The 23598-nt window shown below is 43.5% G+C and overlaps 1 protein-coding gene across 8 annotated transcripts in view; it reads left to right on the forward strand.

Annotated features, from left to right (window-relative positions):
• The window catches only part of sox5 (SRY-box transcription factor 5), a 384221-nt gene that overhangs the window by 164125 nt on the left and 196498 nt on the right, over positions 1 to 23598 (forward strand). For 6 of the 8 annotated variants that reach the window (XM_043713394.1, XM_043713395.1, XM_043713397.1 and 3 more), the window contains one exon: positions 20570 to 20656. In XM_043713394.1, the coding sequence (XP_043569329.1) occupies positions 20570 to 20656 (87 nt within the window). Of the gene's footprint in view, positions 1 to 3178; positions 3196 to 20348; positions 20367 to 20569; positions 20657 to 23598 lie in introns of those variants that run through there. The other 2 variants (XM_043713399.1, XM_043713398.1) reach the window with 2 other exon arrangements.

Here is a 23598-nt window from a genome sequence, read left to right on the forward strand (position 1 = left end):
ACAGGCCCAGGACCAGCAGGAGGATCCGTAGCAGTGACAGGCCTAAGACCAGCAGGGGGACCAGCAGCAAGAGCAGAGCTGCTCCTCTGCGAGAGAGGGGGATAAACAGAAGGATGCATCCCGACAGTGCTTTGTGTATAGACAGATATGCAGCTGTCTGAACCTGTTGGTTTACACGCTGTGGCTCTCATGTTTGGGTGATGGCAGAAATTTGCAGCTTGCTTGAACAGCCCACGTGTGCCTGATGACCACCAACCTATCTTGTTACTCTTTCTCTTCTGCACTGAGCTACCAATTCTTTGAAGTTTTATTTTGCTGTGCAGCTTAAAGGAGCGCAAGTTGGACATGGCCTTTCTCGGATTGTGTAATTGTGAGGAAACAATGATGTCCCTACTTTACTGGTGTTACCACCATCCTCATAACCACAGGCTGGAGCGCACATAGGATCTCCCAGCTCACCCATAGCCTTGTACAAGACGGGGAGACTGATGGTTTGTCGTGCAGGGCTGACAACAATGTTAATGATGATAATGCCACTGATCATACCTCAGGTCCAGGCTGTCACTGACTATAGTCAAGGTTAGAGTGATGCTGGAAAAGCACGGCAGGTCAGGCAGCATCCGAGGAGCAGGAAAATCGACGTTTCGGGAAAAAGCCCTTCATCATGAAACGTTTCGGGCTTATGCCCGAAACATCAATTTTCCTGCTCCTCGGATGCTGCCCGACCTGCTGTACTTTTCCAGCACCCCTCTGATGTAAACTCCAGTCCCTCAGAGGGCAGAGTGAAGGGAGGGGTAGAGTCCAGGGTGGTGGGACGGTGCTAACTTGCCTGGGGAGTCACTGGAGGAGGGGGGTGATCACTGTGGATAGGTTTGGGGAAGGGGGCGTGGGGTTTGTGGTCTGGGCGGGTCTCATTCCTGATGAAGGGTTTTTGCCCGAAACATTGATTTTCCTGCTCCTCGGATGCTGCCTGACCTGCTGTGCTTTTCCAGCACCACTCTAATCTAGACTCTGATCTCCAGCATCTGCAGTACCCACTTCCGCCTATCATTTAAATAAGGGACTGGGTTGTATGATGATTAGCGAACTAACTTTAACTTCTGCGACCTGAGATTTTGTCTCAAACTGATAAAGGACCCCATACGAATCCTACCCAGATCTACCTAGTGCCAAACCAGCCATAGTTTCCCAAGGTTAAAATGGGCACACCTAGCAGAGAGTCTATAAGGATAACTGGAATTAATTAGAAGGTGTTTCATGTATTTCCTTAAGTTGGGAAATGTTCCACAGACCTGTTGCTGATACATCACAGTGCAATGAGTGCTGTTTGTGATCCTCCAAAATAAATCAGTTTTGGGTGTTGGTAATGTAATCAAACCCAGACTCCTATCGTTCCTTCTTTTATCAGATTAATGCTTTGCATTCTTCAAGAATAGTCATGCGGACATGTAGCACAGCGATAGCATCCCTACCTCTGAGAAAGCAAAACATGGTTTAAGCCACATTTCCAGACTAAGGCCTTGACTGCTGGTGCTGAAGTATTTTGCAGCAGACATTACACCGAGGTCCCGTCGGCCTGTTTGGTTGGATGGGATGCTGAATGGCACCAGCAAACAGATCAACTAGCCATACATTTAAAACCGTGATTCTAAGGTGAATGATGCAGCAGGGAAAGTGGCCATTCCACCCATCACATCCATTCTGGCTCTTTAGTGACCCATTGGGTCCCTTATTGAACGAGACCTCATCGTGCTTTTGGGCAGTGTATCCCAGATCAGAACAGCTCACCGCATAAAGGAAATTCTCCCCATTGTGTCTGTTCTTGTTTTTGCTAATTACCTCATTGCTGTTTGTATGCTAACTGACTACAGTGTTTGTCTTCATTGGAACGGTGGTTGTATCTTCAGAAGTACTTAATTGAGCTGCTTTGCAGATGTGAAAGGGGTACTGCTGTGTCAGCTGTAGCTCAAGGGGAACCGACTTGCTTGTGAGCCTTCAGGCCCCACTCTGGGGACTATAGCACACTCCTCACAGAGAGGAGTCTGCTCTGTCTATCTTTCAGATAGGACAGTAAAGGGAAGACTTGCTTGCCATCTTGAGGAGAGATGTGAAAATACTCATGGCCCTGTTTTACTTAAGGAAGAGTATGGGGGCTTCCGACCTTCGAAAGGTGTGAACGTGCAGCCAAGGTGGGAAGATGCCCTTAAGTGTTCTTTATTTAAGAGTTTCTAGTGGGTGGATGGTCAGTTGGTGCGCTTCCCACCCAGCACTTACCACTGACAGTGGTGGAATGGTTTTGCCTCTGGTCACCTGGTTCCTGAGCTTCCTCCTTCTTACAAAAATGTAAAATCCCAAAAGGACTGCAGATTCTGGAAATCAGACACAAATGTTTCTGAGGAAGGGTCACCGGACCTGAACCATTAACTCCGCTTTCTCCCCACAGACCTGCGGAGTTTTTCCACCAATTTCTTTTCTCTCTTCTCGACTCCACCCATTCACTCCCCCCTTCCCCCCCCCCACTCCCGCCCACCCAATCCTTTGACACAGCCTGACCTGCTGAGTATTTCCTGTATTTTATTGCTATTTCAGTTTTCTGCCCAGCTCTTGTTCCTCAAGCAGCGTCATTCAGTTTCCTGATTGCTTCACAGTGCTGTCTATCGGACCATATTGGCTGCTGTGCTTCTGTGGGCCATACTACGGTCATGAAGGGCGCGATACAAATGCAGGTCTTCCTTATTTCTTCCTCCATCTATGTAAGCTGTTTCTGTCTCCCTGGGAAGATAATTATAGAAGTCTTGGAATTCCAATGAGGATTTTAGTGACAGGGCTCGTTAATTATGCCATTTCATTTAACTATCACACAAGAAACATTGATCTATCCTGTGGATGTGATGTTTCTCTCTGGTGGTCACCACATGCTAGAGTATCAATATCCCCATGTAAAACCTACCACATATAACTGTTACTGTTGTTAGGTAGCACACTTATTCTTATTCCAATTTACTCGTGTTCATTTGTGTAATTACATCTATTTCTTAATATAGTCTAACCCATTGAAGTGTACACCTGTTAGGTGGAGTTTTCTTTTCTGAAGCCAATATTGTCTCATTGCAAGTGCGTTCTGTTCATAATCACCCAGATCATTTTCTGTTCGGGATATGAAATCTGCAACCCCACTTCGCCATCCGCTCCATTGTAAGTGATGATCTGTTAATTATCTGTCTATTTACGGTTGAGCATGTGTAAGCTGCAATGTGCTGTTGTCAATGTACAACAGCGTTTTTTTCCAAATGTTCTACTTGCTAAATTACAGAAACTCGTTGCCTAGAATCTCCCTGGTAAGTTTATAAAATTGTGGAATACCAGGACTTGACTCTCTGCCGCACACTGAGGTTTTATGATCTGGAATGCACTACCTGAATGGGTGGTGGAAGCTGAATTAATATTAAACGCTGTCAAGGGAACTGGATATATATTTGAACAGGAAGCATTTACAAGGTTATTGGGAAAGAGGGAGATTTAGGACTAATTGGACAACTCTTTCAAAGAGCTGGCATAACCACGATGGGTCAAATGGCCTCCATCTGTGCTGCAAAAATCTCATGATTCATTCAGATAACTATAGCCAAGTAAACTGAGGAAAGGTGAAGCCTAAAGAACATGACTCCACATGCTGTGTGTGAGTTTTTGTGTTGTTTGATGGCAGATTGTTGACTGTTTTATACAGAAAATGAAAAGGATGTTACTCTGGTTGCTAACACTTTGCCTTCTGCTGCTCTTTCATCTCGGGGGGGGAAAACAAACTTGCCTCATTTCTCTCCTGAAAATAAAAGGAGATAAAGAACTCGCATTTATGCGGCGCCTTTCACGATCTCAGGATGTCCCAAAGTGTGTGACAGCCAATTGAGTACTTCCAAAGTGTTGTCTGTGCTATAATGTAGGCAGCAGCCAATTTGTGCACAGGAAGCTCCCAAAAACAGCAATGAGAAAATGAACAGATGATCTGCTTTTAGTGATGTCGGTTGAGGGGATAAATTATGGTCAGGATGCCAGGAACTGCTCTTCACTGATTTACTCAGCTCGACAAAGCAGGTTTAACATCTCATCTGCACCCTCTTGTTACTGCATCAGAGGATCAGCTGCCATTAGGAACTCAGATTGCACTGAGGCACACTTGGTTTTGATGGCAAATCTCAGCTGAGTGGCCTTTTTTTTGAGGGCATGACCAAGTGAGTCCTGAGCAATAGGAGACATTGCAGCGATAAGGATCATTCTGATCACAAACTTCCCTTCCCAACACCTTGAAGGAATAGTTGTAGCTGACACATTTTTCTTTACTCGTTCACTGGATGTGACCTTCACTGGCTAGGCCAGCATTGCTTACCCATTCCATATTGCCCAAAGGGCAGTTAAAAATCAACCACATTGCTATGTTGTCTGGAGTCATATACCGGCTAGATAAGGATGGCAGTTTCCTTCTGTAACAATGGTTTTTCCTGACTATTGATGATGGTCTCATAGCCATCATTAGACTCTTAATTCCAATTTTTTTTAATTGAATTCAAACCCCACCATCTGCAGTGGCAAGATTCGAACCTAGGTCCCCAGGACACTGCCTGGGTCGCTGGATTACCAGTCCAGCGATACTATCGCCAGGCTGTCGTCTCCCCAGCAATTATGTTTCAAAACATTCCGACCGTGAATTATTGTTCCTGTTTGCCAGCCAAGAAAAGGTGCACTGATGTCTTTAGGGCTCCTCGCTAAACCATTGTGTTTGTGTTTATATATAAATAGAATAATCCATTTTCTCCTGCAGATGTACCTTGTTCTGCAATCATCGCATATATCTCTTTGTCTTTCACTTCTCATGGAGGGAAACAGTACTTTTCTGTGTCCTTGGGGCATTCCACATATTTCACAGCCAATGAGATACTCTCGGAGTGTAGTTGTAGCTACAAATAAAGGATAACAGCCAGTTGGTGTACACCAGTATCCTACAAAGGTTTAGGCCCAGATGACTGTTCATCAGAGCTCTGATGAAGAATCATCAAGACTTAAAAAGTTAGCTTGCTCTCCCTCCACAGATGCTGCCTTATCCCTCTGTGGTCTCCAGCACTTTTTGTTTTCAGTACAGATTCCAGCATCTGCAATAACTTGCTCCTCCTACAAGTGGGATGAAGGAGAATAATTGGCCAGAATACCTCAATGGGCCTTGGGTTCTCCTGCACTACCTGAACAGATATGGCCTCATCCCTAAAACGGCACTTTCACATGCCTTCGTTGTGTCTCAGTTTAGATTATACGGCTAAAACCCTAAAGTGGGGCTCCAACCCACAATCCTCGTGACTTGTACAGGCAACTGTACTTAGTAGCTGAGCCAAGTTGACACTTGCAACACTGCGTGCAGTCATGGAGTGAAAAAGACTGTTATTAAAGCAAGGCCTGTATGCACAAGGTGGAACGTTTCGCTCCTAAGTGTGATATCAAATTACTTAAAATAGCATTCACTGGTAACTGTTTAGATTTGAGCCCCCACAAGTTCTCTCTGAATATTAAGTGCCCTTCCTCAGACAATGAGCTAGTCAACTTACCCCTCCATCCCCTGCTGCTCTCTCACAAGTCTGCCTTTCTCTGTGTTCAACTGCTGGGATCTGTATCGTTACATGGAAGTTAGTAAGAACAGTGTTTTGGTGTCACTGAAGAGAGTTAGAAATGTTGGTAGAGAATGGAGAGAACAGTTAATCCTATGAGGTAATACAATGGCTGTTTGATTGAAAGACCTTGCCATGTCAACATTGTCCAGTGATATTGTGAGAGGTAACAGTTACTGAGAGGCTTTAGAATCTAGCGTCATCATCGGTGGTCCCTCGCAGACGAAGATGACTCTCCTGCACTCTCAGGGTGAGTCTGTAGGTGGCTATACAGACCAATATGGCTAGCGCAGGCTCTGTGATACTTAAGGCAAGTGGTGGTTACTGGAAGGTTGGTGTGGCATTGCACTCTTTTTCTGCCGCTTTCTCCTGGCTTCCGCTTTGTCCTGACAGCAAAGTCTTGAGGTGCTTGATGCTGTCCCGGATGCCCCTCCCCCACTTTGGACGGTCTTGGCCCAGTGATTCCCAGGTGTCTGTGGGAATGCTGCACTTGACCAGTGAGGCCTTGTGGGTATCACTGAAGCACTTCCTCTGTCCACCTGGGGCTCGCCTGCCGTTTCGGAGCTGGGAGTAGAACACTTGCTTGGGGGGTCTTGTGGTGTTGCAGATGACGTGCCCAGCCCATTGCAGCCGATCAAGAGTCTTCAGTGCCTTGACGCTGGGGATGTTGGCCTGGTCAAGGAAGCTGGTGCTGGTGCATCTGTCTTGCCAGATCTGACAGCAAGCTCAGGTTTACAGAGCTGTAGTGGTTCCCGCCCTCCTATATGGCTCGGAGACATGGACTGTCTGTAGCAGACACCTTGAAGTGCTGGAGAAGTACCACCATCGCTGCTTGTACAAGATCCTTCAGAATCTAATGTAGAATACATGGCTTTTGGAGGCATGGATCCAGTAGGAGTGTAGCAGCTAGATGACAGTAAGACCGGTAAATGGTGTTAAACTGTGTTTTATTGAGTTACATAATCATGGTACATCGAATTGAAATAACCCATAAGATGGGACTCAGTGAGTAGGAATCGAATAATGGACAATGATCACTTAACTCTGAAAATGAGCAGTTGTCCTTCCTAATGCTGGGAATTATATTTGAAAATGTACTTCGTATAAAGTCCTTAAGGATGTCCTAAGATCACGGAAACATGACGATAACGCAACTTCACAATGTTTTTATTTGTGATTTCTTTCATAGCTCAAATGTCACAATTTGAACATTGCTACTCACAATTGCTGCCACATCCACCTCTCCCTCTGGAACGAAAGGTTGCCATTTGGTAGCAAATAAATTGACACTGATTTTGTTTCTGCCAGTTTGTGAAGGTCGGGATGAAAGACAGTGGAATGGAAGCAGTGGTCATACGGTTGGTTCCCTTCCACACAAAAGCAAACCCTTTTCACTGCAGACACTCCCAGCTCCATTGCTAATTACAGATTGCAAACATCAAAGCCCAACAGTGTCACAGCATTTGTGGGGGGTTTCTGTTCTGAGTTAATGTGTCACAAATGTGCTACACACTGCTACATAAAACATCGGCTGCGGAAGCAAGCTAGCAAGTTAAGCTTTTTTTTGACGACCAGTTTTAAAACCCCACTGGATAACTAATAATTTTAGTAAAAGCCAGTAGATACCTTTGCCATGAATGGGAATCGGGTGGGCAAGTATCACACGCACATGTTATTAAGACCCTAACCTCCTCACACCCTGAAAATGTCTGACAGGAATCTTTCTTCAAAAGTTCTTTATTGTTTAATAAAATGGCCAAAAAAAAAGCTTGGGAGCAGAGTGGCTGGATATGAGCCATCTCCTCGCACTGCCCTTCATTGTGTTCAAATCACCACCCTTTTTGATGTGTTTGTACAGCAATGGTCCAGTCATAGCATTTGCATTTGTGTTGCAAGATTGTGGGTTCTGGAGACTTGCAACACAACTGAGGCTCTGTCATCTGCCTCTATACGTCTCACCCCGAGACCTTTGTAAGACCAACCTCCTCAATCAAGTTTTTTGGTTGCTTCATCCTCACACTTCACAGTGGCTCAGTGGTTAGCACTGCTGCCTCACAGCGCCAGGGACTCGGGTTTGATTCCACTCTCAGGTGACTGTCTGTCTGTGTGGAATTGCCCCTCGTGTTAGGTGCACTACTCAGGGATAAATTATTGGGTAGAGGAATGGTCTGGGTGGGTTACTCTTCGGAGGATCGGTGTGGACTTGTTGGGCCAAAGGGCCTATTTCCGCTCTGTGGGGATCCTATGATTTGAATTCTGTTTGGTGACTCTCCTGCGAAGCACCCTCCATTTCCTTTGGTACTTTATAAATGCAAGTTGAGATCTGATTATATTTTTTCTAATGAAGAACTGGGGAATTTCCACAACGATTTATCTGTGAGCCATCATCAGCATTTAAACAGATGTCTTTGTAAATTTATTTAGGGTTGAACTCTTGCAAGTTATCAACCATTCCTCGCTTCCCCCCCCCCCCCCCCCCCCCCAACTTTCACAGAAACACATGTCTAGGAGGAGGCTCATAAATAAAAATAGTGGAGCTCGATCCAGTAAATCCTGCTGCAAACTTCGGAGTCAGATGGAGTGGAGGAGTTCTCCTTGTGTAACTCCCATCCCACAACCAGCATATCTAATAGATGATTTGGCCATTGATTCGTTTCTATTAGTGGAAACTTGCTATGCATCAATTGGCTGTCACATTTCCTACGTTACCACAGTGACCGCACTTCAAAAAATGCACCATTGGGCTCTGTGGTTAGCACTGCTGCTTCACAGCACCAGGGTCCCAGGTTCGGTTCGGGCCTCGTGCACCCGTCTGTGTGGAGTTTGCACATTCTCCCCATGTCTGCGTGGGTTTCCTCCGGGTGCTCCGGTTTCCTCCCACAGTCCAAAGATGTGCAGGTCAGGCGAATTGGCCAGGCTAAATTACCCATAGTGTTTGGTGCATTAGTCAGAGGATCTGGGTGGGTTGCTCTTTGGAGGGTCGGTGTGGACTTGTTGGGCCGAAGGGCTTGTTTCCACACTGTAGGAAATCTAATCTAATCAGGACATCAAGGGCTGGCATAACTTTTTTCTATTCTGCACTTTGTAATCCACCATTTCCTTGACATTCCTTTTCCCCATTCGCTTTCAATTTTTAACAATTTTCGTCCCCTGACCAGTTACTCTTAACAGGCCGAGTTGATAGTGTGATAAATGTGACTGCTCACATTCTGATGCGTCCTCCAAAGAGAGGGTTGAGATTCTGTTGACTGCAGGCAGGCCAACTTTCTTAAGTCTGCTGGCTATAATAAGCTTGAGGAACCCAGCCGAAGTAAGGAGAGGTAATTCAGAAATGGGGCTTGCGCCTTGATCAAAGGGTCGGAATTTGCTGTCAGTTTTTTTTGTAATGTTGCGAGAACGTAAGCTCAGCCAATTTGCTGTTTCTTTTTGTAACATATTGACTATTTTCCTGAAAGCCAGAATGTGAAAAGTCTAACACATGCTCTGTCACCAGTCTTTTCACGTGCTCCTCCAGGACCTGTTCCTGTGAGGAGAGGGGGAAACTATATCAGCGAGGGGCAAAGACTTGGACAAAGGCCACTTGTGTATTCCTGATGAGTTCACTAAAGTGATGATAAAGGAGAAATCAAAAGTCTCCACGTTAATTTTTTAACTGATGCCATACATCTATCTGTACCTGAGGCTAATTGAGGTTTCATCAAAAGCATTCAGACATACCAACAAAGCAATGCTCAACTTATTTTGATACTGCTGCTAAATATCAAGATATATCAAGGAGATAAAGAAGTAAACAGGTTTTTGGAAGCAATTAAACACAATGGTAAACATTTAAACAATAATGTTAAGATCCAAAATTATGTCAACAAATGTTTCTTTGAAATTAAACGCAAAAAGATTGTTCTGATAAAGGAAACACACCCAAAGGAAGACTTGAGCATTTCAGAATCACAACTAAAATATTTAATTGCTCTTTTACGTTCACTGCCACTCATCTCGGTATTTTTGACTGGTCAAAATGATATTAAATAACACTGAGAGTTGCCTCTAAATGCAGTTTAAAGTCTCGTGGCGTGCACAGGGAATTTGCATTTCCTGACTTAAATACAGCCTTGCGAAGCTTAACATAAAGATTTCATCAATAGCAAAAGAGACTGAAATATTTGTCAATCTGTTCCACTTGCAGTTCACTGTTGGTCAATGTGTATCCGCCCTGAACAATCAGCCTTGTTGGACTACCAGATTCAGGAGCCGTTTTGTTTTGGCAGCAGGAATAGTACTATAAGGATGTCAAATAATCACACATAGAACTAAACCTGAGGCATGCCATTTTAAGTGCCATATGCCGATCCTTTTTTTGCCAACTTTGGTTTAATTAGCGCCGTGGTGTAAATCTCAAAGTACAATAACAGTGTCTGGCTCTACAATAGGAGAAAAGTCAATGAAAATCTGCTGTCGGTCTTGGCTCAGTGGCAGCACTTTCATTGGTGAGTCAGGTCATGGGTCAAACCCCACTCTAGAGATAGGAGCATGTATTCTCTGCTGGCGGCTTGGTGCAATAGTGAGGGAGAGTGGTCTGTTGTGTCATTGAGTTGAGGGCTCTAAGAAATTCCTTGATGTTATTCAAATGCTCCGTTAATACCCTGGCCGATACTTATTCCTCAACCAACAGCACACAGAAACAAAATTTTAAATCTTTATAGCTGTTTGTGGGGACTCACTGTGCACAAAGTGGTTCCAACGATATCTTACAGCGGTAATTACATTAGAAAATATGGATGAACCCTGATCCAATCAAATAGACTCTGGAAGTTAAGTAATTCTCTTGTTACTAATATCCTTTGGGAATCTCCTCAAATTTCCTTTCCATAATACACATCCACTCTTGGGTATCGAAACTCTTTGCAAACCAGCACAAGGGCATGTTTGGATTGGTTTATATTTTGGAGGGTTGGAGCAGGGGCACTTTTGTCTCTGCAGGTCAGCCCCTGGTTTACATCCTGTTTTTCCCGTCTTGTACAAACTGGGATTCCTGGAAACCTGAATTGTGGAAACTGGCTTCCAAACAGCAGACCATCAAAATTCAATTCAGAAAGAAGTTACTGAAAATGACCAAAATTATTGAACTTGTCCAGGTGTCGAATCTGATACTTTGGGTTGTATTTATTTGTTTGCTTACGAAGGGACGACTTGCAGTGAAAGGGGATGGCGATCTTACTGGAAGAGGGAAAAGTCTAAAGTTGAAACATTGATAATCTACCTTGCTGTTACAAAATATTATTTTGTTCTTTGCCCCATTTCAGTTGAAAAGAAAATCCAGCCTCGGAGCACCCAGTTTTATCAGAAGGTTATCACTATTCTGTCAGTTTCTGCTAAGTTACTGTGACATTGCTTTTGCTCCTTCCCACTAGAAGAACAACTTTCTTGAATTTGACCTTCTATTTGCACTAAAGCTGTGTGAGTAGGCTGAAGTATATGACATTGTACAAAAATGGCTAAAGTCAGGGTTGTTCAAGCTTTGTGGAAATAGCTAGATGATTAAAAAAAGTTCAAAGTCTTTCTTGTTCACATTCTGCCTTCCTGGGAGTCATATGATATACCAATAATAAAGTTGTTGACAGATCACAGTGATCAATTCTCTATCAATTAGTCTACAACAGACCCAGAAACAAGACAAGGTAAACCCCACTGATGGAGCTTAGGAACCAGAGATCCAAAGTCACCTGTTCCTCTCAAACATGTGATATTGACCACATATCCTGTTTCAGTCACTTGCATGCTGTATCCCTATTCATTACTTTCTGGAAGTAACCTCTCTAATTTATATTTGAATGCATTAATCCTAATTATTTCTACCAATTCTGAAAGGACCCTGTTCCACAGGTTGCCCAATTTGTCACTGAAATATTCTTTCCACAGATTAGTTCACCCCTCATCAGGTCAAGATTCCTATCCCTGTTTTAGGAGAAAGTGAGGGCTCATCCCTGTTTTAGGAACCTTGCTAGAAATTTCACAACCATCTTGTATCATTCCTTACTTGTACACTCACCATTTGTATCTATTGTTCAGCCAGACACATTGCCCTTTGCACAACAACTGTGTGACTGAAAGAAAGTTTGTGTGTAATAAATGCAAATGAAACACATAATCATTAGCATTATTAAGCCAATATAAAGGAGTTATTTGCATATACCTCTGGCCATGGCTGCTAATGTATTTTATTGATAATGTAGAATTTGCCCACCAGTGAGATAACGGTGTTATGAACAGTGATTTCTAAACCTCGATACACCATCCAGGACAAAGCAGCCCCCACCTGAATGGCACCACATCCACAAACACATCCATTCCCTCCACTACCAATGCTCAGTAACAATAGTGTGTATAAGAGGCACTGCAGAAATTCACCAAAGATCGTTAGACAGCACCTTCCAAATCCACGACCATTTCCATCTGGAAGGACAAGGGCAGCAGATACATGGGAACACCACCAGCTGCAAATTCCCCTCCAAGCTACTCACCATCCTGACTGGGAAATTTATCACCGTTCCTTCACTGTCGATGGGTCAAAATCCTGGAACTTCCTCCTAAGGGCATTGTGGATCAACCTGTATCACATGGACTGCAGCGGTTCAAGAAGGCAGCTCACCCCCACTTTCTCGAGGGCAACTAGGAACACCAATAAATGCTGGCACAGCCAGTGATGCCAAGTCCCACAAATGAATTTTAAAAAGGCACAAAAGATTCAAACAGAAGAAACCAGTGTTTATGAATTAAATAGGTAAAAACAAGGACTGCAGATGCTGAAAACCAGAGTCTAGGTTAGAGTGGTGCTGGAAAAGCACAGCAGGTCAGGCAGCATCCGAGGAGCAGGAAAATCGACGTTTCGGGCAAAAGCCCTTCATCAGGAATAGAAGCAGGGAGTCTGCAGAGACCTGGGGGTTGCAAATGCCAATGGAATGGCCTTGGTTTTGTAAGCTACTCAACAAGTGCCCATGGGCTGCATATGGCCAACTGACCACAGTTAGATGCCCCTATTCTCAGCACATCACTCATGGATCAACTAAACATGCATTAACTGACAAGGCACCATACTCAAAATAATAAATTGGGGATTTTCTCTTAGCACCTGTGAGTTTCTCTAGCTCTGATCTCTTTTGCACCCTTCAATTCCTTGACCCACCATTGCAAGCCGTCCCTTCAGCTAACTGGAGCTTCATTTCTGGGATTCTTTTCCCAAACTCTTCCCCACCCCCACCTCCGTCTTAAAGAAGGTGGTTAAAATCCTTGGCGTGCCTATTTACCCCCGGGCAGTGTGGATCCCCAGAGGAGAGCTCTCCATGTGGGAATTTTCCCTCGGGGAGACCTGAAGTTGAGGGTGTTGCACGCAGCAGTCCCCTGTAACCACAGATTGCGGCGGTTCACGGACGTCCAGCCCAACTGTTCATTTTGCGGCACTGTGGAGTCCAATCGTTGGTTGCGGCTGTTTGGATATCCCTTTCTAGTTATTTGAGAAACCTTTTGTTGAGTGTTTGGTCGCACTTCAGCCGTACGCTCCTGAATCATAGGTACCCACTGCGGGCAGATCGGAGGATCTGTTCCTGGGTCTGCCCAGGCTGGCCATAAATAGGTGCAGACTGTGGAGAGGGCTATCTCTACCAACTGTCTGCCCCTCTTTGTGGTTACACTTGTGCGTATGTGTCTTTGGAGAAGGAGCGCACGGTGTCCATCAATGCTCTCGGTGCTTTTAGAGAGACACTGTGGGGGATACAGTGCTTTATTTCCCCTCTCCAACTCCATTTAGATTTAGTCCCTTCCTACCGTTCTTAATCCCTTTGATGGTTTGCATTGCCCATAATGGGTTTTCCATGTCAATGCTCAATTGGTGTTTTTACCAGTGGTGTTTTTTTTAGTTTTTAAAAGTGTCACGGTGATTTTGGTGGTGGGAAGGTGGCTCAGTTGTGTGTAATAACACTTCTGGGTAGAAAGAGAGAGTCAGAGAGAGAGAGAAACTGACTTGTGTGACTAGGCATTTGGTCACCTGTTTTTGGCTCCATGTCTGATCTTTGTTTGATTATCTTCCTGCAAAGTGCCTTGTTAAACTGCACAAAAGAGCTATATAAAGCCAAGTTGTTCATCCATCAGTGACCGATTCAAAATATTGCTGATTTACTCTGCTTTATCATGAGTGGAAGAGGAAAATGAAACATGCACATTACCAGACAAAGCCTTGTTTAATTGAATTGGGACCCATGGTGTATAGAGGCCTTCGAAATGTCCCTTTAATTAAATAAAAACTTGTTTAGAGCAAAAATGCCTGCAAGAGCTGCTAGTATTGAGGCAATCAGTCCAGTTAGGTTCAGGCACAATGTCTGATGCAGTAATGAACCCATGGAGTTTTCATACTAACCCTGTGACCTGAGAGAGAGCAGGATCACAGTCGAGGAGTAAAAATGTCTCACAATGGTATATTCCTGGATATAAGACAGGAATAATCTGCTCCCTTAATCTCTTTCTGTTGTTTTATTTGCATATATTTAAAGCAAATTGCGTAAAGGGGGATAAATTCTCTGTATTAGGCTGTTCTGTTGATACACACAGGGCTTACTTTGTGAATACTGATTAAACGAATCTGCAATTTTCTGTCAAAATTCCTTGACAAAAGCAACAGGAAAAGAGAAACACATAATCACCAGCAATACAAAGCCAATTTAAAACAGTATGATACATAAGGCAGCTAGCTACACAAGTACAATTGTTGTCTGAAGTGCCTTTCTTGGCTTTTAATAGAAGTGATATTTTCCTCACCATTTCAGTTATCTGGATACTTTCTAAATGGGACTGTTAAACTTGAATATTGCTTCAGAAGAGGTGCATGCCCTTTAAGTCATCTGGTGCTTTATTTGCTGGTCACAGAAGCAACCAACCCCTGGAATCCCTGAATTCTCCCTGATGCTAATTCCACCACCCCTCCCACTTGTTCCAGTTGTCTACTGTATTTGGAATTCTCTCTTCTGAGTTTAATTTGAATGATTGCTAACCTTTATTTTCCCCAGTGCCTCTGATCACATTGCTGTTTACTTTTCTTGTAATCTTTGAGCTGTCATCTCAAACTCTGGCCTCTTGTGCAATCTCCTCCATTCAGCTTCTCGGCCTTGTGTTCTGAAGTTCCTTTGCGTAATCCTCTTCCAATTCTCTGCCTCTTCCTTCTGCACTTCAAGAGTCTTGTCAGAACCCAAACAAGGCTATATAAATATTGGTTAGAATTCCTGCCTGTAATTCAGAAGCATCTGGTTCGAGTCCTGCTGAATGATTTGATGACCATGGAAAGTTCGTTCATAACGTGGCTGAACAGTCTGCTAATCCAACGCACATCAGTACCAGGGAATAAGAGCGGGAGATTCCTGGTCAGCCACATAATAGAAAGAAAGCTGGAACCTTGACCATCACTATCCACAGCTCCAGACTGGAAATATGCATGTAGAAGTCCATAATGCCATACCAACTCAGACTTACTGAGTGAATTCACTATCAAATAAATGTTAGTTTTCATTAACTTGTGTAGATGCATGAAATCATGTACTTTCCTCCAGGCTGTTTCTACAACAGCAATGATTAGTGTTAAACCTGCATGCCTATTGTTTTGCTTAATTTGTATTTTGATCTTGATATCCGCTGTATAGATCAGAAACATCAGTCCTGAATTTAATAGTGATAGGGATTCTGCTAAGCAACTGATGGGAGATTGGATTTCAAAAGGGATTATTCTTCTGTCTCTTCAATGCTTAGAGCGTGCTATCATCTATCACTTTAATGCCTGTTTCAGCATAGGATTGGTGAGTGAAGTTGCCATAGTCTCCCCAGACTATAGGACTGCTCTTTCATTGGAGAGAGAGAGAGATGAGGGATGGTGGTTTAACCTGAGGGTCATCATGATTAAGGCGAGGGGAGAGCTGGAGAAAGCGAGTCCGTACAATTGGCAAGAAGAATGAATTTATCAGTCAATAGACTCCAGAAGTGGGCAGTGACTTCCCATCTGGAGGAAGATCTAGAATTTCATTGTGCAATGTTCTATATCTTCTGTCAGCCTTTGCTCAGTTGGAGTTCTTGTTTCGGAGTCTGAAGTCCCATATTGAGACATGAGCACACCCATCTAACTGGACATCATAGTCCCTTCCAGGGAGTCTTGTATCTGTCTTTCAGATGAGACATTGAACCAAGAGACCATATGCCCACTTTGGTAGATGTCAAAAGATGTAAAAGGTGGAGCTCTGCTGGTTTCTTTGATATTTATCCTCTGGCCAAAACTGTTAAAGAGAAGGTTATCAAATCATTCTCACTTTGCTGTGTGTGGGGGAGCTTGCCGTATGCAAATTGGCTGGTGTTTGTCCAACACTGTGACAGTGACCACTCTTCATAAAAGCAGTTCATTGGTTGCAAAGTGCTTTGGGATGTCTTGAGGTTATGAAAGGGTGTTAATGTAAATTCAAGTTCTGTCTTTTTCTTGTTTGGTATACAGATTGCAAAATGCCATAACTTTGACCTCAAATAGAGACCCAATCTAAGACACTTGCATTTCATTAGTGAGACCTTAACATCTTCAACAATGTAATGCAGATAAGAAATGATGAACTTTGGACCAGCATGGTGGCTCAGTGGTTAGCACTGCTGGGCAAAAGTGAGGACTGCAGATGCTGGAAACCAGAGTTTAGATCAGAGTGGTGCTGAAAAAGCACAGCAGGTCAGGCAGCATTCGAGGAGCAGGAAAATCGATGTTTCGGGCAAAAGCCCTTCATCAGGAATAGAGGCAGGGAGCCTCCAAGGTGGAGAGATAAATGGGGGAGGGGGGGTGTGGCACTGGGGAGAAGGTAGCAAAGACTACAATAGGTGAATGGGGGTGGGGATGGAGATGAGGTCCATCAGTTAAAGATTTGTGTCAGAGAGGAGGGTGGAGCAGAAAGGTGGGAAGGGAAATTGTCAGGTGGGACAGGTCATGAGGACAGTGCTCAGCTGGAAGATTGGAACTGGGGTAAGGTGGGGGGGGAGGGGAAATGAGGAAACTGGTGAGGTCCACCAGCCTCACAGCACCAGGAGCCCATGTTCAATTCTACCCTCAGGTAACTGACTGTGTGGAGTTTTCACATTCTCCCCGTGTCTGAGGGGTTTCCCTCCCACAGTCCAAAGATGTGTACGTTAGGCCATGGGAAATTACCTAAGGTTCTGGGATGTGTAGGTTAGGTGGATTAGCCATGGGGAATACAGGAATGGGGTGGATCTGGATGGGATGCTCTTTGGAGGGTCAATGTGGACCAAATGGCCTGCTTCCACACTGTAGGGATTCCAAATGCTGAGGTAGTATGATGTAAATATCACTATTTTGATGGAGTGTGAGGGCAAATATATCTAGGAGCTCAAATTCACAAATCTTTAACTGATAGTAGGACAAGTTAACAAGCAGGTTAAGAGAACATGTAGAAAGGTTTTATTAACAGGATCATTAAATATAAAAATAGCAAAGTGAGGCTGAACCTGAACAAAGCACTGGTTAAGTGTCTGTATAGTAATGTTCCCCAGTTTTAGTCACAAGGAGGTCAAGGTATGCAGAGGGTACGGAGGAGATTTACCAGAAAAATAGATGGAATGAGGGATTTTAATGATGTGGAGGGGTTGGAGAAACTGGCGTTGTTCTCTTTCAAACAGAGAAGGGCTAATAGAGGTGTCATTAATGATGATGGATGTTGATTGACTAAATCAGGAAATGCTCTTTCCTCTGGGCTGGTAACTACAGAGCACAGATTTAAAATAATTGGCAAGAAAACTAGAGGGGAAATGAGGAGAGATATCTTCACACAGCAAGTTGTTATGATCTGGGATTTTCAAACGGTCAATGGATAGCTATTTGAAGAGAACTAATGTGCAGGATTATGGAGGGAAACCTGGGACTAGATTGGACAACACTTTGGAAAGGCCAGTGTAGACCTGATGAGTTGAATGGCCTGTTTTGTGGAATAAGATTCCATTTTGTTAGGTTAGGTGAAAATGCCGAGTACACTGGCACACTGGCATATGTTGAAGGTATCCCCTCTCAGACGAAGCTGTTATATTGCTGTGATCCTTGAAGTTTGCAATCAGCAATTGAAGCTTTGAGAATTGTTTGTGGTGAGAGAAATAATTTCAGCCTTGAAGAGAGCACATCGGCAACTATTAGTGTTCCTTTTTGTGACTAGCGACATTTGTTAATCTCCTCCATGTTTAAAAAAAATAAAATGTCAGTTGTTTCTAACCAGGACTTGGAGCACAATTTTTGCAATAATGCAAATCATTTGAGAATGACTGATGATGGAAAAGAGCAAGAATTAAAGTTGGTGATGCATTTCCCTCAGTTAGCACAGGTTACAGTTTAAACTAACAAGGGAATGGACAGGAAATATAATATTGAATTAATGCGGTCTTAAATGAACCCAAGACTAAACCTCACTGTTTCTTAAACCTGTTCAACAAAAATAAGTGATTGTATTATTTTGCTGTGAGATATTCAACGTATATTATGTTGTAAAATGTAAATTAAGCGTGATGGGATATGACACCATGTCTGGAAGGGGATGAAACGTTTTGGGAATACTGTACTATTATTACAATTTGCAAAACCTTGGATAAACTCAGCCAGTGGTTGTATAATTGGTTATTCAATCCCGAGCCCTGTTCACAGCTCAAGCCAGGAACAGTGAGCTGGCTTTGCCAACTGGAGTGAATGTAGCGACTGTGCTCAGCAGAAAAAAAAACCTTTTAAAAAGTGGAGCCTGCCTTTTTCCTGTGGGCTCCTTTTCACCATGTCTGAGACTGGCTGTGTGACAGTAGTCCTTTTGTTACAAAACGGGGTTGACTTGTTCTGATTTGTGAAATGCCTACGACCAGCTCCACAAATATGAGATAATTGGGGGGGGGGGGAAGGGTGGCTTGTGGTGAGCGGATAGCAGGGGAGGAGGGGGAAGACCAAGAAGGTCCATGCAATGGCCTTTTATTTTGATTGGGTCAGGAAACATACTGAGGTGAAGGTGGAAAGAGAAGGAAATTTATTGTGAACCAACTCCAAACCTGATAATGGAAAATGCTTAAATCTGAATGTGTTTGTGTGTGTGTGTAGTTATTTATATGAATGTTTGCCTATAATATGTGTCTATAGAGTTTTGAATCTTTGGTTAATCTTTGTTTACTGTATTAATCAGCGCCATTCTGATAGAAATCATTCATTCGTTCCCTCAAACTCCTGCAAGCACTTTGAATTTCTGTTTAAATCCAGTCTGTCTTATGTTGAATGCTACCTCTTAAGATACAAATTAAGACCATGTGGTCAAGGACTGACCTGGTTGATCTTTTTAAAATGAGACAACATGTTTCTTTTATCAATCTTGCTTTGATTGTGTATAGATGGACCTTCTAACTAATTAAGTTTTTGAAGTGTGCTTTAATTATTGTATGAAGTGTTTTTGATGTAGTATTTAATAGCACACAAGAAGACATTGACTTGCAGGCAAATCTTTAATTTCCACCCTGATACCTCGAGATTAGGCTGTGGAGCTTGCTTTGGAAGCTCTTGATTGGGTGCATAAAATTGATGAATAACGGCCTTGTTTTGCATTTCAGTTCTGTGATCTGTTAACTTCTTGCGAACACAATTCCTCAATGAGCAGGGAATTAATTGCTGGCTATCCTTCCAATGTTCCTGCCCGTTATGCACAAAAGACTTGATGCTGCTGATTTTTTTTTAGGAGGTGCCCACTGTATAGAACAAAAAAAAAATTGGAAAACATTAATTAACGTTGAATCCAAAGTTGAAATGCATTCAAGATTTTAAGAATATATTTTTACAAGCAAAACTGGGGATATTGTAGCATGTTGATAAATAAAAGTGAATCCTGTTACTATGCAGACAGTGAGTGACCTGAGGAGAAATGCCCATTTGTTGTACCATTTCAATGTCAGAGCAGCGTTTTAAAAGCCTCAGCCATTGTTAGGTATCCAATAGCACCTGTTGAGATTATGATAGGGGTGGCGATCAGACAGCTGTAAAACAACACTAGTGACTGCTCCTCGTAATATCTGGTGGAGAACAGCTCACCGAGTCATACAAGCTCTTCAAAGATCTCGTTTTGGTGTGCTGCCGTCCAGGGCAGAGTCCATTTAAGAATTTAATGCTGGAAGAAACACACAAAAAAAAAAGGGGGCTGGAAAATTGAACGAGGAAAGTTGTCTCAGAGAAGCAAGCAGTTAACTTCTCTGTGTGTGGAAGCCCCAGCAATTGGCACCGTGTTAACTCCTCTGCTGATAAGCAGTGAAACCGATCTCCTCTGTGCATGAGAAATGAGGAATGTTGCTTTGTGCTACCTGGATTTCTTGCCTCTGTTGATCAGAATGTTGCTTATAAAATGACTGTGATTTCACTGGACTTGTCCCTACATGCAACCCAGTCCCTACCCGCTTTACTTGTCGCCTTTACAACTCTTTGATTCGTGGTAATAAACTGAGTAGGATTAGTTCTTATCTGCTGTTGGTTTTGTGTTTATGCTGGGCCTCTGATTGTCCCGAACGCATCTGTAAAATTGTTGAAATCTTGTGATGTGTGTGTGTGTTCTGTCTCTCTCTCTCTCTCTCTACATTTCGCTGCCCGTTAACTCCTGTGTCACGTATTATCCTGTTTGACAGCAATTACTTTTTGCGGTAAGGGTATTAATTTTTGCTTTTAAAAAAAAGGCGATTCCGTACATTCTTATCTGTGTGGTTGTTAAACATTTTTAACCCATGCAGCGAGACGGGATAAAAAAGATAACACAAAGACCACGCATGCATTTTTGTGACAGATGAAATAGCTCTAATTTGTGTTTTGTTTTTCTGTTTGCTGTACATTCCCCCCCCCCTTGTAGAAACGCCCAGTATCGAGAAGCTCTTATCAACAGACTGGAAGGACAAGCTTTTAGCCATGGGCTCGGGAAATATCGGGGAGATTAAAGGTTGGGTAAATTATCAATCCAGTTTCTTGTTGCATGCTCTCCCCGCTGTTTCTGAATGGTTAGAAATGATTCGATACTTTTCTTTTACTTGTGTGTTTTGAAGAAAGTTGAACTGTCGGCGCAGCCGGCTGGAAATATCTTTTAATAGCAAGATATTTCTGTCAAGCCTCCTAATTTTGTATCTTCTATTTTACACACCAAATAAAGGCAGTGTCATGTCATATGTGGGAAGTTTTAGTCCTGTACAGCAATTTTGATGACAAAGTTAGTTTTTATATATATATATATCTCGAGTCTGAGACCTGTTCTGTGGTTTCTGCTTGTCACCATTCATTAGAGAACAGTAAGTGGTAATTCCAGTAATGGTCTCTGTCAAAGACACAGTTACTGTTTATAAATATGTTTTAATAATGTACTGTTTCCAGATTGCATGTCCTGTTTTGTTGAGGTCAGAGGCAGCAGAACAAACAAAATGCCAATTGTGCAAAGAAATCGAGAACATCACAGTCTAGACTATGCCGATATGTTAAATTTAAAGCTAAAATGCCCACTGATTTACCCCTCATCAGCTTAATGTGTAATGAGAGCGTTTTCCATAACTAATATTTTGACTCGCACATTAAGTCTTAACCCTCTCTTATTTAGAGAGGGAGTTGCTATCTTGAGTGAGTTGTCGACTGGACTCATAGCCTTAAAAGCATTTAACATTTTAGAACTGCAGTGGCTTTATCTGAGTTCATAGGGGACTGCTGGCTCCTTTCAAATCTCAGCTGGGAGACTTTTGTTGCGCCTTTTGACTCGATGGAAAACCTGTATGTAAGAGCAATAAATCTCTCGCATCTCTGTAATGTTCTGCTGGAGATCATTACTACCGCTCCCACATGAGTGGAGCTCGAACCACTGTGGTCTACCTTCTATGTGCTAGGTGAGGAAAACCAGCAGTAAAGCCTTGAAAGAGCTGCTTTTTTCTGCTGTGATATTTGCAGTCCCTTCAAGCGCACATCTAAAGGACCCGGCTCCTCAGTGAGCTGTTAAGACAGCCACCAGTTCATTTCCAATGCGTGACAGTTACAGTCATTGTCTATTGTTGAGGAAGTTGCCCTCCAGGGGGGTAGATGGTTCTCACTTGCACCGTCTTGTGAGGTCAGGCTGGGCCAGCTCGCCTTCTGCCCAGGATTCCTGTACCAGCGCCACCAGGGGATGCAGCCAAGAGTGGCATAAACAGAATAGCACCCAGATAGGCGAGCAGTAGCGAGGGAAATGTGAAAGAAATATAAAGAGATCACAAAAAGGCTATTGTCAGGAATTCCTGGCTTGCAAGATGGGCATTTTGTTTTCTGTGAAAGCAGGACTTTCAAATAAAATAAATGGCAGCACTCACTTGAGTTTATTATACTTTGGAAAGGTTTGAAGAAATGCAAACTTAACGTCCATGTATTGATATTGCAGCTGCCCTTCTCTTGAAGTGGTCAGCTCCTTAGCCGTCGTGATTAGATTAGATTCCCTACCGTGTGGAAACAGGCTGTTCGGCCCAACCAGTCCACACCGACCCTCCGAAGAGTAACCCACCCAGACCCATTTCCCTCTGACTAATGCATCTAACACTATGGGCAATTTAGCATGGCCAATTCACCTGACCTGCACATTTTTGGACTGTGGGAGGAAACCCACGCAGACACAGGGAGAATGTGCAAACTCCACACAGTCGCCCGAGGCTGGAATTGAACCTGGGACTCTGGTGCTGTGAGGTAGCGGTGCTAACCACTGAGCCACCATGCTACCAGAACTAATCAATGTTGGCAAGCTGTTCAACTGCAGCATGCATCATGGCCAGCATTGGCCGCCTTCTAATTGGGCATCAACACAGATCAGTGGAGAGCACTTGACTGAGGAACGCCCGACCCGATCTTAACCATCCTGATCCTCTGACTCTGAGGCCGTGTTGTACCTGCACCCCCCCTAACATACTAAAGGTCAGACTGGGGTCTTACCAACCAAGATTCACCTATACAATGAATAAATGCATTAAATTCTTTTTGTGAATTCCTTCTCATTGAATCCTCTCTCCCTCTTCACTTACGTCCACCGCTAACTGCCCCTCCCCCAGATCTAAATCTCTTCGTAAAAGTTACTGCGTTGATGAATATTGCCATTTTCCCTAAAGTCTTCCCTTTTTTTCTTTGTTTCAAGATTTCCCCCCCCTCCACTGAATTATAACTAGTGAAGCGCGTTTAGGTGTTTCACTGCATTGAAAACATTTTTACATAATAAGCATTAATTGTTTTTGAACTTTGAAACTCTTCAAAAGCAAAACATTATGGGCGATCATAGAATAGAATCCCTGCAGTGCGGAAACAGGCCCCAAGTCCACATTGACCCTCCGAAGAGCAATCCACCCAAACCCATCCCCCCACCACTTTATCGTGTATCTGCCCTGACTGGTGCACCTAACCTACACATTGCTGAACACTGTGGGCAATTAAGCATGGCCAATTCACCCTAATCTGCACCTATTTGGATTGTGGGAGGAAACTGGAGCACCCGGACAATGTGCAAACTTCACACAGATAGTTGCCCGAGGCTGGAATCAAACCCAGCTTCCTGGTGATGTGGGGCAGCAGTGCTAACCACTGCGCCACCGTGCCGCCCCATGATGTTTGAGTTCTTGTGGATTCTTTGACAGCAGTCATGAGCCAGACACCTAGACTTCTGTGACAGTAGGTTATGGGTTACGGCTCCATTCCTGTGATTTTGCTGGATGGTGCTACTTTGTTGGGAGGCACCATCTTGCAGATGCGCCATTGTGCCAAGGCTCTGCCGGCTTCACCAAGTAGTCTAAAAGATCCCTCCACCCCATTGTAAGAAAAGTCGTGAAGTTCTCCTCATGTCTCTTTCACTAACCCACATTAAAAAAAAAAGCAAAGATACAAGAGAGGTAAAGG

The sequence above is a fragment of the Chiloscyllium plagiosum genome, chromosome 23 (assembly GCF_004010195.1).
Source record: "Chiloscyllium plagiosum isolate BGI_BamShark_2017 chromosome 23, ASM401019v2, whole genome shotgun sequence".
Taxonomy (NCBI): Eukaryota; Metazoa; Chordata; class Chondrichthyes; order Orectolobiformes; family Hemiscylliidae; genus Chiloscyllium; species Chiloscyllium plagiosum.